General features: G+C 35.3%; 1 protein-coding gene across 1 annotated transcript; it reads left to right on the forward strand.

The window, feature by feature from the left end:
- The first annotated feature begins 235 nt into the window (after positions 1-235).
- On the forward strand, positions 236-18,674 carry LOC132121084 (gamma-aminobutyric acid receptor subunit pi-like). Its single transcript, XM_059530265.1, has 10 exons — positions 236-461; positions 4,705-4,782; positions 10,589-10,689; positions 10,945-11,012; positions 11,601-11,818; positions 12,191-12,273; positions 15,496-15,633; positions 16,041-16,193; positions 16,892-17,085; positions 18,195-18,674. The coding sequence occupies exons 2-10, from the start codon at positions 4,730-4,732 to the stop codon at positions 18,528-18,530; spliced, it is 1,344 nt and encodes a 447-aa protein (XP_059386248.1). The 5' UTR covers positions 236-461; positions 4,705-4,729; the 3' UTR covers positions 18,531-18,674.
- The last annotated feature ends 306 nt before the right edge of the window (positions 18,675-18,980 follow it).

Below are 18,980 nucleotides of genomic sequence, written 5' to 3' on the forward strand. Positions count from 1 at the left end.
GAGCATGTTATATATATATATATATACACACAGTATATATATAAAGAGATGATAGACAGGGTTTGCTTACATGTGGCATAAATATCCTATGGAGATTAAGTAGTATGATGTGGCTATGTGATAAATACATTCCACTGTGATTCAATGTATATTTTCAAAACGTGAGATGTGCCATTTTCCAAAGCCTGTTCCCTCCAATCACCACTGAATCATCAATGATAGGTTCTTCTCCTATGAGCACAGCGCAGAATGTGTCTGGGATGCAACCAGTAGTTTAGACAGACTGCTGTGAAGAAGTTGCGCATCACTGACGGATTCCAGCGCCTGGAAAACCGCTGAAAGTCACGTCTTCCTTTTCCCAGAACTAAATGGCTCGGATTTACAACCGATATAACATATGTAGATGAGTGATTCGATATTCTAAGCGTTTTAGAAATGCAAGCGATCGCCCGGATTTAAATGTAAGTACCTACGCAGTGAGTCATATGTCATGTGATGTACGTTTATGAATTTGAATAAAATATTTTGATGTTAAAACATGTAATGTCGGGACTATACAATGTATTGCAGGGTTATATTTAACATGTATCGTTTACTGGAAAAAACAAACAAACAAACAAACGAAACTGTGTTTGTTGTTTAAATCACGTGATTTTGAAAACCGTTTCAAATACAATTCTTTTATATTGTAGCCTAGAAGACGATTTGTGTTACTATAATAAATTTTAAATTGCGTCTTATAATTAATGCGAATAGTTTGTATGTGTATTGTGTTTGTGTTTATAACAGTTGTACTGATCAAATTGAACCATTTCAGTTTTAAAACTAAGTTAAGAAACGCAACAAATATGACCATGCTTTATTTCTACTTTAAATCATGGCATAAATTATAAAATATCATTTCATAATAATGCTTTATAGCTATGAATGATATCTATGTAGAAAAATCAATATATTAATAATACGTTAGATTAACTAGTTGTGTGATATATATATATATATATATATATATATATATATATATATATATATATATATATATATATATATATATATATATATATATATATATATATATATATATATATATATAAAACCCTGCTCTGCCGCTCATATGGGTTATCAGCATCCAAAAACTGTCTGAGTTAAAGTAAGGCCCTTCAATTGAGATTATATTGACCTTTTCAAGTGACATAAAGGTTTGTTGGGATATTTTAAGTTAGTCAAAGAACAGTAATTGGACCTTGCCATTGCAAGATACAGAAATCAGTCATTCACTGACCTAGATTCTCGCTGAGATATCTTGTGTTTGAAGTCAATATAGCAAGAAGGTGTGCAATGAAGAACCAGCCATCAGGTCTTATAATTATACTTTCGTTCAAAAGTAAAAAGGGGGTATAAGATATCATAAATAAAAAAAAAAGGATAGAAAAAAAAAACTTTCATTCAACAGAAATAAGTCAATTAAAATGGTCAAATACATAATACCGATGACCACCACAGCATTCCAAGCTTCAGGCCTTTTGGGTTTCCTGGGAAGGCTGCTAAAAATGTCCAGTGTACCATTCCCATGCGGTCCTTCCTGTCAAGGTCTAAACCTCATGGGAGATGTCTTCTGTCACTCTAATGAGTGACACCTCAGTCTTAAGATCAGGATCCTTCGAGCAGCCACTGACTCACAAACCACTAGGGATGGGACAAGAGTGAAGAGAACAGCTTCCACAACAGAGAGGAGAGTATATGTGTGTGGGAAGACTGCACTTTTCATGTGTTCAGATACAGATAAGTCAGGAGACATCAAGTTTTTCTCCAAGTGATTATGTGCCAATTTCACCTAAAAATAATTCTGTCATCATTTATTTATCCTAATGATGTTCCAAACCTGTATGAACTTCTTTCTTCTGTGGAGTATTATAAAAGATGATAATTTACATTTTTTTAAAGAGGTTTGGAGTTTACCTCCAAATAATGTAATTCCAAAACTGAATGACTTTCTTTCTTCTGTGGGACACAAAATAGGTTTTTTGAAAACCATTTAGAATTTTTTAATAGAAGTCGGGGTCTACACAGATGAAACACTCTTGAAGATGATAAAGATGTGTCATCATTATCTTATCATCAAGATTGTTTCATCTGTAAAAACCCAATTGACTTCTATTAAAAAATTCTAAATGGTTTTCAAAAAAAAACAAAAAACTATTTTGTGTTCCACAGAAGAAAGTAAGCCATTCAGTTTTGGAATTACATTATTTGGAGGTAAACTATTCCTTTAAAACGTTTTCTGTATTTTTTACATCAGAAATACGTTCTCATGATAACTTGCTTTACCATTGTCAGGAACAGGGGTTCTTATTGTGCTACCTGACTCCATCACAATCCACCATGAAAAGCTGATGAGTAGAAAAGAGACAGGAGTGTTCAAAATAATAAACAATTAAATTAAATGTACTGATCAGTTGCTGTATGTGGAGCAATCTGGATGTAATAGCCCTGACAGACAGAATAGAAGAACATTCAGAAGATCTCAGTGTGTTTTTGTTTATATAGTCTTTAAAAAAATAAATATTGTATAAGACATTTCATGTTAACAATATGACAGTTTTGTGTTTGTTTGGCCATGTCTACATGACTGCTTTCAACAGCACTACCCATGCAAAGCAGAATTTAAGTATTTTTGCTTCTTACTGCACATTGTGTATTTATGAACACAGGCTTCTGGGCAGACGTCTGTTGTCTCAAACTCATCGTCACAGCTGCACACAGATTGCATTGGTGTTGGAAGACTGAGCAAAAAATAACAGACTATTTTTTGCCATCAAGGCTCAAAATAGACATCAAGAAGATAAAAAGTAGCTCTGAAATATAGGGCCAGATAAAAGCTCTATTTACAAGGCTGAAAAGCTCAGAACCAAATGAACGGTATTCAAGAATGAGGGGAATGAGAACAATTTTGAAACCTAAATACTACTTACACTGTTTTATCTTGCCGTCTTTGTGTAGTTGGTGATCACAAAGTGGTTTTACATAATTCCCTGGAAAAATTCACAGTTTCTGTTGAGAATATCGGTTATGAGAGTGAACTGGATTCCAACGTTTAAACATTATTAAGGGATTATTTCACTCCGTGATCTGGGATTTTGCATCCGAGTAAATATATTCAATGGTTAAATTTATATGAACAGGTCAGAGGTTAATGATTTCAATAAACAAATGTTTCACAAATAATTAAGTATTTGAAATTATTTAAATTCACAGTTGTACATTGTTTTTCCATATATTCACTGGTTAGCTCAAAAATCTTCTTAAAGTATGCTTTGAGCTATTCTTAGCCACACTTTTTAAATGTATCTTTATCGCGAGGGGAGACAGGCGGGGCAGAAAGGTAACACATCTGCTAACACAAAGGACTGCGATCCCCCTGTATCGCGCAAGATTTTCACCACGCGCTGATCATCACCCTTTCCAGTCAAAGACACAGAACCCTCAAACACAAAAGAACTTTTGAACACTTTAGAATCAATATAACGCTTTAGAATCAATATGGCAAACTTCGTTTTCTTTTTGAGAACTAAGTCATGATTCCGATGAAGATCTAACAAAAGTAGTTTTATGCATCAAAGCATTCATCGGCCAAAATAGCCGCTTGTTGCGCAGAACCTGATTTTACCAAGTGAGACATGTTCCTGGGACAACATCTTTGTTGTCCCTGGAACAACATTGTGATTAACCAATCAGATTTGAAGAACCATTTTATAGATTTTGTGAAGTTTATGCTTAACATCACCGTTTGGTGCTTGTACATCAGTGTCATTCATTTATGTCATTAATTTCCTCTGATTTTAGGGATTACTCATGGTTAAGGTTAGGTTTAGGTGTAGGGATATGGTCAAGAATATATTTTTGGAGTAAAATGTTGTTGGGAGGCAGATTTTTTAGTCATACGAAAACGTTGCCGATAGTGCTCTGGCACTAACTCGTATGGACGCAAGATGGCATTTTTTACGGCATCATACTGAACGCTCTCCTCTAAAGATAACGACGCGCACACCTCCTGTGCCTTCCCCGTGAGCTTACACTGCAGCATCAATGACCAAGTTTCATTTAACCATTTTAAAGCTATACGCTCAAAAGCCTGAAAATATGCTTCAACCTCGTTCTCTCTTAGGTGGACGCACGTGTTCGTGATTTGAGTGGCTGATTGATACGGTATAAACGTCAACGAGGAGGAGAAAGGAGATGGACAGATCTTGTGGGCTAGCCAGCAAACAAGCGTTTCTTTATTTGTATTTAGTTATCTTCTTTGTTCGTTGTTGTCTGTTTTGTATAATTTCGTTCCTGGTTGGTATGTTCGTTATTATTGTGACGTCTGTTGGGAGTGAGTGAGTGAACAGACTTAGCTATTTCTTTGTTTTTGTTTATGCTACGTAGATCTCTTCCCTCTGAGCTGATATTTTTATGAGAGGTCGTAACCTCTCATATTACGCAAACCAAAACTTTAGTAAGTAGTATATTTTTGTCACTAATCAGTCTCTAGAAACATTTAAGGTGGATGGAGATCCCCCTACCCTAATTTTGCCAAGCTCAACAAGTTCAAATGTTGAGCGCTTGTTCTAACTGTGAAATGTATCAGTAATACTTAATCTCTGTGTACAATTCTGTTGAATCTCTACATAATCTCTCCATTCTTTGTCTCTCATTTCTCAGTCAGACGTGTAACGCTCAAGCAGCCATGCATTTCTGTAGCTCTCTGGGCTCTATGCTCCTCGTCCTTTTCATCAGCAGGTAAGAAACTCCTGGTGGCTTATTAATAACTCACTTTTGCTATTCCTACATTCATTACTGCCATATGACTAGCTGAATACAGTATGACTGCATCTTACACTGTTTATTGTTATATTGACTGTAGGATGTGAATTCACTTCAGTAGTGACTTTGTAAAATCGGAAAACCCATTTTTGTCAACAAATTCTCCCGGGTGATAAGCTTTCGGAATGACGTTTTTGCCAATATGACCAGCTGGGTATAATTTTGGTTTTACTCTTTTGGCAGCAAATAAAAGACTATATGCCTTAAGTATCCATTCACACTGGATTATGTCAGATTGATGAGAAGTGTAGCTAAAGGAAGGATGGAATTATAGACTTTTGGGTGCGCCTGAATGAGACCGCCGGAGTTGATTTATGGGTTACAGATTGAAATAACAGCGCTTGTATAGTGTACCCTCTCTGTATTGCCTGTTTGAGCTTATCTTTTCATGCAGTGTTACAGTAGCTGTAATGCTAACGTGATTACAAGTGACAGTGTAGAGACAAAGCAAGTTGATTTACTGGAACGGCCACCACTCAGACATGTTCAGGCAATTTCCATTTAGTGAGCTGCATATCATCATTGATGCTGGTATTCTGGCTTGACCTTTGAAATTTGATGGGAAGATGTAGGACTTGTTCAGGACGACTCAAAAGATCAAAGGGGGATGTTGAGGAAGTGTGCCAACATCAATTCACCTCACCATCTGCTTTATCCCACCCCCTTCCTGTCCTCCTTTCCCCTCCAATCTCCAGTCTCTCTTCCTGGCAAGCAGGGAGACTTTGGTGGGTGTACATATAGTTTGGCCAAAAATTCAGCTTCCATCACATAACAAACCACAACAACAAGAGCCATACCTCCTCTTTGGGTTCTTAGAGCTTAGCACATGAAGATAAGGATGCGTTATTGGAGGCCTAATCTTGCAGAGGGACTTGTAATGTTTTTGTTGTTTGAAATCTAAAACGGCTGGTTTAAGTTCTATATAGACCCAATATTGTTTAGGTGGCTTTTAAAGGGGCCATGTCATGTTGAGATAAAAGAGCTTGAGGTACTATGAAATCATACTGTAACTTTCAGAACTCAAAACTTACTTTCAAGACATTTTTATTTTTAAACCTAGCTGCAAAAACAGTTCAGTATTTCTGCAACTTGGAAAGAATCGATCATCACATCAACATACATGTTTATGCTGATGAAGCTTGTTGGGTGATTAAAAAGTGAAGTGACATTCAGCCAAGTATGGTGACCCATACTCAGAATTTGTGCTCTGCATTTAACCCATCCGAAATGCACACACACAGAGCAGTGAACACACACACTGTGAGCACACACCCGGAGCAGTGGGCAGCCATTTATGCTGCGGCGCCCAGGGAGCAGTTGGGGGTTCAATGCCTTGCTCAAGGGCACCTAAGTCGTGGTATTGAGGGTGGAGAGAGAACTGTACATGCACTCCCCACACCCACAATTCCTGCCAGCCCAGGACTCAAACTCACAACCTTTCGATTGGGAGTCCGACTCTCTAACCATTAGGCCACGACTCCCTAGACTGTACTTCCATTCCATAGACAATGTATAACTAACATTATTGTGTTAACATTTAAGAACATTAAAAAACAGATAACTCTGAACAACTGTTTGACATTACTGGAAGAATGTTTGCTCATACTTTGAGAGAACCTGGACAAAACCTTAGCTGAGAATGTTTCTTGTAATTGGGATAAAGTGCATAAAAAAACAAACTAAATCTAAACTACATTTACTATTTACAAAAATTATTAAAATGATTCGCATAATTGACTTGTCAACCCAATTCAATGACTGTTCAATGCGTCTCTCATGCTTTCCTTACACCCATGTATTTTTTGGAAATAAGCCTATATGCAATCTGCCATTGCCCAAATTTGTAAATGATGAAAAAAGTCGCTTATGCAGAAATGGTGATAATGTTGGAGAGTTTAGGATTTGGCAAAGAAAAGTGGTGTTTGGCATGCCGGTTTAATTTTAAGATTCAGGGAGAGGTTGAAATGGGCACAAAAAACTAAGATGTTATTTGGCAAAAGAAAAATGTAGCAACATTTTAATTGGACCTCACAGAAAATATTTATAGTATGACCATTTATATTTTAACAAACTACCCATGATTAAAGTTTTATTTTATTGATCGGTTGGCAGAGATCTGTAGAAACATAAATAAACTGTAGGACTGTTTTGTAGATGAAAGACACAGCTGAATGATCTATTTTAAAAGCCATATTTAATGCATGAACCCGCAGTACAGCAAGCATTCATTTTCTTTGACACATACTTCTGGGTAAACCAGACTAGATCCAAGCCACATAAGGAGATCAGAGTGATTACTCTGAACTCTTATTTTCAAAAAAACGAATTGCCCGGCATGCGCGCATATATATATATATATTTTTTATATATTTACATATATATATATTTTTTTTTCTGGAGTAGTTTAATATTCCAGTGCTGGGGAAGAGCACCCAGATACTCTCAAAGAGAGAGTTTGCGATGTTGGGGCTCATATCTCATACTGGTGTGTGTAGATGGGGAGATGGAGTTGATACAAGCTTGAGAAACTGTCTCTGTGGACCAAAGCAGAAAAAGTTGGGGAGACAGTCCTGTATCTCCATACACAACACGTCAGTCAGCATAAACACCAGAGACACAGGCTGGATTTAGTTTCAGTGTTGGTTCAGAAATAAGAAAGAAAATGTGTAGAGGATTTTTTTTTTTTTTTCAGGTTTTATTTTATCAAGAATTATTTCGGATCACATTCTGAAATTTTACATAATGACATCCCGGTTCTTGAAAAAACAAAACTAACTCTTGTTTCGCTGAGTCTCTGAACTGCTATCACAGAGAGTCCGATTCAGTGAGCTACATTCAACCTGTTCATTAAAATTCAGTAAAATGGTTCAATCTGTTCAGTAAAAGATCTTATTCAAAAGAGCGATCTGTTTGGACATCGAAGTAAAATATTTTGCAAACACATTTCTATTTCACATTAAGAGTCAAAGCATGTTGTATCAAATATATCAATATGATGTTAGATGCCTGTGAGAGTATGAAGGATGCTTATCAACATCCACATTCAGCAGCGAAAAACTCTACCCAGCTTTCACAGACCAGTAACCCAGCATTTCCTCACACATGACTGGACTTCAGGGGGCAGCCTGAAGGGGGCAGCAAACAAAGGGTTGCCTTTTAATGCTAAAAATGTCTTATTAAATAGACAAGCCAGGCATATAATCACTGTTTAATTTCATTTAAAATAAGTTTTGTTTTTATTTAAAATACACAGCTTGTGTGATAAGATAAAACAACACAAATAGCATTGCTTTGGTGATATCCCTATTTCTTATTTAACCCACATTACTTGTTTTCCTTGCATGACAGAATACTAAATTGTTCTTTAGTTACAGGTTTACGGAGTCTCCAAAGGTAAAGACCCTGTCCTGTTTTCCTGACTAGCATGGATGATTAAAGCTGAAGTGTGTAATTTCTGTGCCACTGGTGTCTCCAAAAAGAATTTCAAAAATTATGACTGTTTGCCATTGGTCAGACTGTCAGATCACGCCCCCAAAGTCATATTATTGGTTGTGCCAATTTTGCTGTGTTGGGATGCTAAAACAAACAGAGCATTGGCTATACCTCAGAAGACAGTGTTACGAAAACAACATACAAGTGGCTTGCTTTTAGCTGTCTATGCTTATTAAGCTGAGATAGGAGAAAATATTGTAACATTAAAAAATTGCACACTTCAACTTTATCACGGGAAGCACGTGGAGTCGGACTTCATCTAGAAAAGCAACCTGAAATATTTGCTGTATTTTCCAGCTGTAGAAAGTATTTTTCTACCAAGTTTCCAGTGATGCAGAACATGATCAGATGTGTCTGAAAATGTTTTCCAACAGCCTTCCATGTGTTTATAGGGGTTAATATAGAGGCAGTGACCTGCATAGTTCACTTATTGTTTTATTGAATTATACTTTTAGATTTTATTAAAAGTTTAATGAGAGTAATAATAGAAGTGATCATATCAATGACCTAAAGCTCTCCGTCTGTCTCTCACACTCTCTCACCATCTGTCCCATTTCCTCTCTTTTGATCTTTCCCAGTCCCTTTTTTTCTTCATACAAATATGTGTGTGGATTTAGCATGCATAATTCTGTACATCATTTGGGTAAAAATGTCTCATACCTGGATACGGTTGAATATAAAAGTTTCGGATGAGTGTTTCTATTTGAGGCAAACCTGATTTTGGAATTATTCAATTGTAGGTTTAAGTCAATACAGAATGGAATTTTCATTATACTGTTTATTATTATTATTATTATTATTATTACTAATTATATTTGGGGGGCAGTCAAATAGTTTGAATGTTTTTGAAAGAAAAATATATTGCATACAACAGTAACATTGTGAGATTATTGATATCCGTTTTCCATTTTATTTTTATTACAAAATATAGGAAAACAGCAATATTGTGAAATATTATTACAATTTAAATGTTTTAAAATTGTTTAAAATGTAATTTGTTCTTGTGATGCAAAGCTGAATTTTCAGCAGTCATTACTCCAGTCACATGATCCTTTAGAAATCTTTCTAAAGATTATTAATACAAATGTTTTTTATCTTATTTTTATCTTATTTTTTTCTTATTCTTATCAATGCTGAAAACAATTTTGCTCGTTAATATTTTTTTTGTAGTGACAGTGATAATTAAAAAAAAATAATAAAAAAACATAATTTATTTGAAATATAATAAATATAACTGAAAAAAGAACTAATTTATATAAAAAAAAACATATCAAGCACTTTTGAACCGTATATTGTGAACAAAATTAACATGATTTTGATTTGTTCATACTATATTTCACTGACCACAGCTCTTGAGTTGCATGTGAAATCTGATGAGGATGTGTTCCAGTATAGTTTGAGAAAGATCCAAAGAGCATCTTGAGATACAGTGAAAAAACATTGGATAAATCAGTCACTTTATCAATAATTCAAATCTACTTTGATTACAGATCTAAAAATAATGCAGAATCTTAAATATTTCCTAATCCTGTTACATCAGAACGTTTTAATGCTCTAATTGCCTCATTGCAACTGCCTGAAGCTTAAGTTTATGTCCTTTTTGAATCTCAGATTTTCAGTGTGGTCTCAGACTTTATACATTTATAGAAGAAGAATATTGTGGGAAGGGCGACGTCTGAGAGAGCTACAGAAGGGACGGAAGAGATCTGCTGCACTGAGAAGCAGTAAAAATCCACATGTACCACTGTCTTCCTCCTGTGCTTGGCCCACAGTCCTAGTTTCTGTTCATTCTAGAATATTCATAAGGATATTGTGTAGTGCCAACCAAACAGTTTTCTTTTCCCCTTAGACGTCTCTTGAAGTATTTCCTACAAGTGCTGCTGTGCTCTGTGGTGTTGTTACCCTGAAGCTGAATAATATCTGAAGCTCATGGGCCTTTTACACTGTAGAAACAGAGACTTTGCTCTGCGGGAAAGAACACAGTGCTTCTACCATCACTGAGGATGTTCAAATCGCACACGCCACAGTGAGCCGCAGTGCTTTAATGAGAGAAAAGATGAAATCTAAAAATACACAGTGTTTCAAATCTAGGCCATAAGTTATCGGCAATTAAGTCGAAAACATGCCTTGGCTTGGTGGAAGTAACATTGCTTTTCTGCACTGACTTTTGGAATTGCGCAGTGCTTAATGTGTGTTTATTTGTGTGTTTTGTGTTCTGCTGTTTTTACAGGAGCATGGATGGCTCTGTCACCAACACAGAGGAGATCTTGCCTCCTACCATTCAGAAACTGATGAAGGGATACAACAAGTACCTTAGGCCATTCTTTGGCAGTATGACGATCAAAGCTTTTACATTTACACAAACATTTATCTTGCATAAGTGGATTTTTATCTTATCTTAATATCCTATCATCAACAACAGCAATTAAAACAAATGTAAACTCAGCGGAAACGCTCCAGGTTTGAGTTGATGCAGTCCACTCTTGTAACGCATGTAAATTAAGCCCTTTTTTCTGCTGTCTTTCTCCGTTAGCAGTGTTATCACTCTGTAGTGAATGCAGTGCGTGCTGTTTTAATTTTTTTCAGATGGGCCTGTTACTGTAGGAATGAGTCTGGATATCGCCAGCATAGACACCATATCAGAAATCAACATGGTATGATAATCTTACAAAACACCGGCATCTAAATATTACTTCAAAATTACGAAACTATCACAACATATTCCACATTTTTCTGCAAATGTTTTCTTCATGCAACTAATATGAAAGCATGGGGTCAGTGACAAATTCTTCATTTGTATCGGAGTTAATAAAAATAATTGCCAAGTTATTAGAAATTTCATTTAATTATTCATGTTGTTTCTATATATTTTATACATATATAATGCATATACCCTTCTGAATAAAATTCACCTTATCTTTTTTTCTAAATACACGTTTAATCTATAGTATAATATAATATATTTATTACCAATATAATTTACACCAAACTTTAATCACCACAAAAACTTCCAAATTAATAGTAATTCAGAAAGAAGAGATGTGTTCAAGTCATTGTCTGTATAAATTGCATTTTAATGCTCCTTTTTTATCTCAATAGAAAAAAAGTGTCACATCATTGGCCCATATTTTAAAGAGCCTCTTTGATCTTTGAACAGAGTTATATAAAAGTTGAATTTATGATGTAATTCTTAGCTTGTGGTGCACATATCTGTAATGAGCATCTCTGTTCAATCTCCCCAGGATTACACGGCCACCATCTTTCTTCGTCAGCGCTGGACAGACGAACGCTTGTGTTTTGATGGCAATAAGAGCTTGAGTCTGGATGGGAGACTGGTAGAGCTCCTTTGGGTCCCTGATACGTTCATTGTGGATTCCAAGAAATCCTTCCTGCATGACATCACTGTCGAAAACAGACTGATCCGGATATTCCCCAACGGAACTGTGCTGTATGCCCTGAGGTAGTGAGGTGTCATTCACCGGATCTGTTCTACAGTCAGATGCTACTGGGTCTTATGAAAGGAGATTGTTGAGGAAAGGGTTTACTGTTAAAGGACTGACTGGAGAGTTGATGGAGGGATAAGGGCATGAGAGGACAGCTAGAAAGAGGCAGGGATAGTTATGGGCCAGTGGAAGAGTTCATGATGTCAGAAAACAGGGTAAGAATAGAGGCGGCAGCAAGGGACTCAAAGCTTGTACAGATGGGCAGGTGGCACTAAAAATAAGCTTGAAAGGAGCACCCACAGACAGTGAGCTGATTTCCAGCGTTATATAAGCACCAACATTCTCTCATGTACATCAATCTTTTTTTTTCTCTCTCTCTATTTCTCTAGAATTACCACTACGGTGGCCTGCAATATGGATCTAACCAAATATCCCATGGACAGACAGACGTGCACCCTTCAACTTGAAAGCTGTAGGTCTCAAATAATATTTCTATATACAGATTGTTAAGATATTTACAACCCTGTGTGTTTTCACTAGTAATTAAGTTGTCACAAAATTTAGCCTAGGCCTAGGCTTCACATGACTGCATTTTTATGAATAACCATATCAGATAAATGCATCATATTGTAATGATTATTTTGTTTTATTCTGAAATATTAAAAACTCATTGTAGAGCTTCAAATATACTGGTATTTATAATTTATAACATGCTTAAAATTCTATCTTTCATAAAGTTAATTTGAGATATATATATTTCTTATTCTTTTATATAATAAAAAATATATAGAAAAATCATCAAGCGGATTAAACACCAGCTGACAAAGTAAACCTTTAAATATTTTGAATGGCTGATGCCTTAACTGTCTTACATTGGCTTCAGAATCAATGCAACATATTAACATAATGTTCATGTGTATAAATAATATAAAACCTCTTTAATATTCATACATGCCAAGCCAAACACTCACACAGCAGTCTTAGGTGAGTGAGCATGCGGCATGCAGATGTATGCAGATTAATTTTTAACAATTTAAGGGATATTTATGGTGTGTACACCTGGAACATCTATCATTAGTGAAATTAATATTTCACATGTACTACACAAATTTAGAAAAAGGCTTGAAACTTGCATGTATCTTAAAGGGCTGCCACACAGCATATGGGACCAAAGCAATTGCTCACAGATTAAATATCCTCACCTCTACCAATCTAGAGCATAAAACATTGTGAAATATGCTGCCATGATTCACTCAGCAATTAGTTATTTCATCAGACAAGAAGCACATACTGATCTGTGAAGAGTAAATAACTCAAGCTGTCAGACAGTTTTTTTTTTTTTAAAGCTTGTGTTGCTAAGTTAACTTTGTTTAGGCTATAGTCAAGTCATTTCAAGTCACCTTTATTTATATAGTGCTTTTCAACAATACAGATTGTGTCAAAGCAACTTTACATTATCAAATAGGAAAATGGTGTGTAAATGAAAAAGGAGAATAGAAAACATTACATTTTCAGTTAAAGGCAGTTCATCACTGAATTCAGTGATGTCATCATCCATCTCAGTTCAGTTTAAATAATATCTTTGCAATCAAGTTGACGATGTCGCTGGAAATTAAGTGTCCCCAACTAAGCAAGCCATAGGTGACAGCAGCAAGGAACCGAAACTCCATTGTGACAGAATGGAGGAAAGAACCTTAGGAGCAACCAGACTCAGTCAGGGGTCAAGTTCTACTGAAAATACCAGCATGAACAACAAAAATTAATCTGCATTCAAGATCTTCTGTATTTGCTCACTCACCTAAGACTGCTGTGTGAGTGTTTGGCTTGGCATGTATGAATATTAAAGAGGTTTTATATTATTTATACACATAAGAATTAAAGCCACTGTAAGACAGTCAAGGCAGCAGTCATTCAAAATATTTCAAAATTTACTCTGTCACCTCTGATTGATGATTTGGCCAGTTGAATGGACCAAAAGACAAGGACCCTGCTGAAGAGACATGTGGTATCCAGCACACGGTGTGTTTTGGATACTGGCATCTCTACTGTATGTGCTTTTTGGCAATACCGGATAGATAACTCGCACAATATGCAGCAATAGACGAATGAGCCAGCTACTGTAGACCATCATGAAAACAGCATAAACCAGCTTGGACCAGCATGTTAATTAATCACTGAATTCAATGATGAACTGCCTTTAAGGGAAAATGTAATGTTTTCTATTCTCCTTTAGCATTGACACATTATTTTCCTATTTGATACTACAGTTGCTTTGACACAATCTGTATTGTTAAAAGAACTATATAAATAAAGGTGACTTGAAATGACTTGACTATAGCCTAAACAAAGTTAACTTGGCAACACAAGCTTTAAAAAAAACTCTGAAATCTCAAAAATCTGACAGCTTGTTATTTACTCTTCACAGATCAGTATGTGCTTCTTGTCTGATGAAATAACTAATTGCTGGGTGAATCATGGCAGCATATTTCACAATGTTTTATTCTCTAGATTGGTAGAGGTGCGGATATTTAATCTGAGCAAGGTTTTTTTTTTTTTTGTTTTTTTGATATCGCCTTTTCATACTAAACTGTGCATGACACAGTGCCATCTTGAGGTGCACATTATATATTATATATATAAATACAAAATGCTGTAAGAATAGAGCTTCTTATTTAGTGGCTCTAAAACCCAGGAGAACATTTTTTAAATAGTTTTTTCTTAGTTTATAAGGGAGAAAAAAACCCTGGTGACCAGATTTCTGAAATGGAAACTGGGGACATTTCCTAGTTCAGTGTTTAAAATATAAAGTTCTCACTTTAAAAAATTGGGACAATATATTTTTTTATTTTTCTCTACTTAGGGTTATATTATTGATTGACTGATTGATTGATTGATTGATGTGTGTGCGTCAAACTAACCGTAACTAGTTTTAATACAGTTCACCAAAAATCACATTATGAAACGAATAGTAGATCAAAACAGTATTATATTATATTATATTATATTATATTATATTATATTATATTATATTATATTATATTATATTATATTATATTATATTATATTATATTATATTATATTATATTATATTATATTATATTATATTATATTATATTATATTATATTATATTATAATATGACTTTACAACAACACATCAAAAAATAAGAAAGAGTGACAAATGTATTTAACAAAAAACATTTTCTCGTATTTAATGATTTGATTAAAACTTTTTTCAGATTTTTTTGATGTTCTGCATCTGAAAATGGATATGTATTTAACCTTAATTCGGCTTATTATTTTGCATTTCATGCTCATTTTCTATCTGCTTTTTGCAAATGTAACTGTGTAATTGTCTTTTTTTTTTTAAGAGAGAGAGAGAAAAAATGGCTAACAAGGATGTAACTGTTGCAGTCCTTATTTAGCAACTTTCTTCAGGGAACCCACATACATTAACATTTCAAGTTAGCCTATAAATGATTGAACTATCTGTTCAGAATTATTGATGTTATGATAATGCCTATATTACAGTATAGTCCTCTAGTAGCATTGCATATAAAATTAGTGGTAATTAAATGCTTTCTTACTGTTGTATACAGGAAGTGTATTTTGGTGGAAATATAACAGCGCTCAGCATTGGAATTACTTATTATGTAGTGATAACCGTCTCCTCGATTTATATTATGTTTTTCACAGGGGGATATAATGTGAAAGATGTGGTTTTCTATTGGACACGAGGAAACCAGTCAGTTAGCGGTCTTGATCATTTACATCTGGCTCAGTACACCCTTGAGGATCACTACACCTCTGAATCTGAAGCCGTTTATGAGACTGGTATGTCCAAACACACACACACAAACACACACACACACACACACACACACACACACACACACACACACACACACACACACACACACACACACACACACACACACAGAGGTTTCTATTTTTTGTAGGGACATTCCATAGACTTAGTGATTTTTCTACTTCAAAAACTGTATTTTCTATCCCCTTGCCCTAACCCTAAACCTACCCCTCACACAAAACGTTCTGCTATTTTAGATTTACAGAAACTTAATTCTTTATATTATATAAGCTTTTTTCCTCATGGGGACCAAAAAATGTCCCCACAAGGTCAACATTTATCGGTATTACTACACTATACAAGGCACACACCTAATGCTGGATACTTTATGTGCTGTATTGATGTTTTTACTTTCTCTTTAATAATGTAACAGGTAATTACCCAAAGTTGATTTTCCACTTCAAACTCAAGAGGAGCATCTTATATTTCATTCTGGAGACATACGTGCCTTCCAGTGCTCTTGTGGTCCTGTCCTGGGTCTCATTCTGGATCAGTCAATCTTCAGTACCTGCTCGCATCTGCATAGGTAGGATCAAAATGCAATCGTTACCACATTAACATGAGATCAAAATATATCAACACCTCTTCAGTATGACACCAATCTCAACAGAGGTCCTTTACACTATCATTCAAAGTTTGGGGTCATAAGTTATATTTATTTTTTCTAAAAGAGATTTCATTTATACTTAAGTTTTTGCATAAAATTCTGAAAATTCAGCTTTGCCATCACAGGAATAAATTAAATTTGAAATGTATTAAACTAGAAAACAGCTATTTTAAATTGTAATCATATTTCATTACATTACTGTTTTGATCAGTATAAAGTGCCTTGGTGAGCATAAGAGACCTCTTTCAAAAACATTTTAAAAATCTTACCGCACAAGATTTATTTATCTCATTCTTTTTGGGACAGGCAGAAGCATATAAAAAGTTATTGAAATCAAAGGGGGTAAAGCATTATCTCTAGTTAGTGTTCTTTGCTGATTCAATCACTTAGCAAAAGAACAGATTTTGTTCTTATATTTATAGTTTCAGATCACATAATCCATTACTCTATCAACATGTAGTGGATCTGGATTTGCTTTTTCATCTAAATAACTTATGCAACACTGTTGTCAAGTGATAGCTTGTTTCTGATATAACATCATACTCTCTTCATCACCACAATAACCCAATACTCAAGAACTCAACAATAACTCAATACTTTTTGTCGTTAACTCACAGGAGTGACCACAGTCTTAACTATGACCACCCTGATGATGGGAGCCCGCACCTCTTTACCCAATGCCAACTGCTTCATCAAAGCCATTGATGTGTATCTGGGCATCTGCTTCAGCTTTATCTTTGGCGCTCTGATTGAATACGCAGTTGCACATTTCTGCACGTTACACCAGCCAAACGCTGCCAATGCATATATGGTAAGAACCTTTATCAAAATAAACTATTTATGCTGCTTGTTAAATTTACATATAGCAACAGAGTTGTTATAGAAGTTTATTTTGTTCATTCCATTTAAATGTATGCAAAATTGAAGTTTGCTTCAGTTTAATAAATTTTTGCTGCATTAACTGAAATGTACTAAACTATAATGTATCAAGTCTCAATGAGAAGTTTATGATGTGCAAATGTCACTGCAGTGACACATAATTTCCAGCTTTTGCTCTTCAACATTAACAGGTCTTTCCATTTACTCAAAACACTTACTTGAATATATTAGAATCTACTGAATATAATTGAGCTGATCTAAAAAAAAAAACATTAACTAATTAAAAATATATTTTTAATATGAAGAATATTCAAAACCACTTCACTTAAAGAAATAGTTCGCCAAAATAAGAACATTTGCTGAAAATTAACTCACCCTTAGGCCATCCAAGATGTAGATGAGTTTGTTTCTTCATCGAAATTTAGCATCACTTGCTCACCAATGGATCATCTGAATGGGTGCCATAATAAGAGTCCAAACAGCTGATAGAAACATCACAGTAATACATGACTAATCCACACGACTCCAGTCCATCACTTAACGACAGATGTCACTGAAAAATGCAATATTATGGATAGAGGATTTGCATTTTAGCCGTAAACAATGATTAAATAAATAAAACGTTGTAATAATGGATTTATTACAAAAAGGCAGGTTTTTAGTTCACAAGACATTCATTGATGGACTGGAGTTGTGTGGATTACTTGTGGATTATTGTGATGTTTCTTATCAGCTGTTTGGGCTTTTTCTGACGGCACTCATTCACTGTAGAGGATCCGTTGGTGAGCAAGTGATTTAATGCAAAATTTCTGTTCAGAGGAAATAAAAACAAAAATGAATTTTTATCGTGGATGGCCTGACGGTGAGTACATTTTCAGCAAATTTCATTTTGGGGTGAACTATTTCTTTAAAAATATTGAATAAATTCAAAAAGCTATTTTTTGCAGTATAGTAATGATAACATAATGGCCAATTATATAATTACCGTTGCCATAATCATAACAATAAATCAAACACATTTACGTCTCATTGTTGCATCAGTATGGCCAGGAAATGCAGGAGCGTGAGAATGAGATGAACGGCATCGTCAACTCCATTGGCAGCCACGCTTTGCGGGCCCGTAAACGTGAGGAGATGCTGTCCCGAATGGGTAGCGCTAGCAACCCCACCCCCAGTGAGAGTAAGGAGGAGATCAGCTCTTCGCAGCCACAGACCCGCTGCACCAAGTGCATGTCGACGGCACGCCAAATCGTACGCTGTCTGTACTGCTGCAAAGTGGAAAACCCACACTACATCGACAACTACTCAAGGCGGACCTTCCCCCTCTCCTTCATCATGATCAACCTCCTCTACTGGACATACTACTTGTACTTCTAAAGCTCCTGCCGTCTGTGTGTCGAGGGGTCTATAGTAATGTACTGTACTGCACTGTATGTGTTTCCCTTTTTGTGTCACAGTTTACCTAAGGGTTTTTACTCTTACATGTCAGCATGCATTTCAGTTCAACTCGAGTATGACTGTGTATGTGTCATTCCTTGAGGTATGCAGGATCTGAGTGAGTTCGGACTCACTATCTGGATATATTGGTAACATGTCTATACCTTAAAGAAGCATCTACATCTATGTGTCAGGAAAATGTGGCCTTCATTTTCAGATGGAGTTTTAGATTAACTTAAATCTGCAACAAAATCAGTCTAGCTGTAAATTGCAGTATGAGTTTATGACATCTGTACAACAATTAAAAAAAACAAAAGCTATTCACACAAGTAACAAAACATAAGCAATTCATAAAAACTGAAAGTTGGGGGGAAATAATAATAATATTTA

Source organism: Carassius carassius, chromosome 39 (assembly GCF_963082965.1).
Source record: "Carassius carassius chromosome 39, fCarCar2.1, whole genome shotgun sequence".
Taxonomy (NCBI): domain Eukaryota; kingdom Metazoa; phylum Chordata; class Actinopteri; order Cypriniformes; family Cyprinidae; genus Carassius; species Carassius carassius.

Excerpts from the sequence above, each read along its gene's own strand:
- LOC132121084 (XM_059530265.1), top strand. The coding sequence starts at position 4,730 with ATGCATTTCTGTAGCTCTCTGGGCTCTATGCTCCTCGTCCTTTTCATC. Across the intron at positions 11,013-11,600 it reads CCATATCAGAAATCAACATG|GATTACACGGCCACCATCTT; the intron begins GTATGATAATCT and ends CAATCTCCCCAG. Across the intron at positions 16,194-16,891 it reads ACCTGCTCGCATCTGCATAG|GAGTGACCACAGTCTTAACT; the intron begins GTAGGATCAAAA and ends GTTAACTCACAG.